This window comes from Orycteropus afer, unplaced genomic scaffold, assembly GCF_000298275.1.
Source record: "Orycteropus afer afer isolate SDZICR_OR568_19922 unplaced genomic scaffold, OryAfe1.0 scaffold00460, whole genome shotgun sequence".
NCBI classification, from domain to species: Eukaryota; Metazoa; Chordata; class Mammalia; order Tubulidentata; family Orycteropodidae; genus Orycteropus; species Orycteropus afer.
In genome coordinates, this window is record NW_006922047.1 from 454,030 (window position 1) to 454,503 (window position 474).

At 56.5% G+C, this 474-nt stretch overlaps 1 protein-coding gene across 1 annotated transcript in view; it reads right to left on the reverse strand.

Moving 5' to 3' along the window:
- ADGRE5 (adhesion G protein-coupled receptor E5) overlaps positions 1-474 on the reverse strand; it is a 17,374-nt gene that overhangs the window by 7,792 nt on the left and 9,108 nt on the right. The window contains exons 6-7 of the mRNA XM_042782757.1: positions 404-450; positions 212-289 (exon numbers count right to left, since the gene is read on the reverse strand). Of these exons, the coding sequence (XP_042638691.1) occupies positions 212-289; positions 404-450 (125 nt within the window). The remainder of the gene's footprint in view (positions 1-211; positions 290-403; positions 451-474) is intronic.

Sequence of the window (474 nt, forward strand, 5' to 3'; positions counted from 1 at the left end):
GTGTGTGTGTGTGTGCATGCACGCGGGTGCATGCACACATGTTGGGGAGGGTATGCATGTCTGCGTGTGTATAATGGGGATATATGTGGTGTATGTATGTTGTGCTCTGGCCAAATATCCTTGCTTGGGCTAAGGACTGTCTCCACCTACATTGAAGCATCCCCCAGCCACACCCAGGCGGCCCTGGGGTCCCCCCTGGTCCCACCCTTACTTGAATAGTCTTTCTGGCGGAGTTTGGCTTGAAGTCTCTGCTCAGTTCCTGAACTTTGTCAAAGAAGCGGGAGAGGCTCTAAGGAGAGGAAGACGAGGGTCAGAGAGCCCAGTGAGCGGCAGGGAGCAAGGGCAAAGGGCCAATGCTGTGTGGAGGGATCTCCTATTCCTGGGACCCGCTCAGGCCACTTACCTGGCTGGTGACTCCAGAGGGCCGGGACCAGGAGGGGAAGGACATCTCTGTGGGGACAAGACACAGTTCAC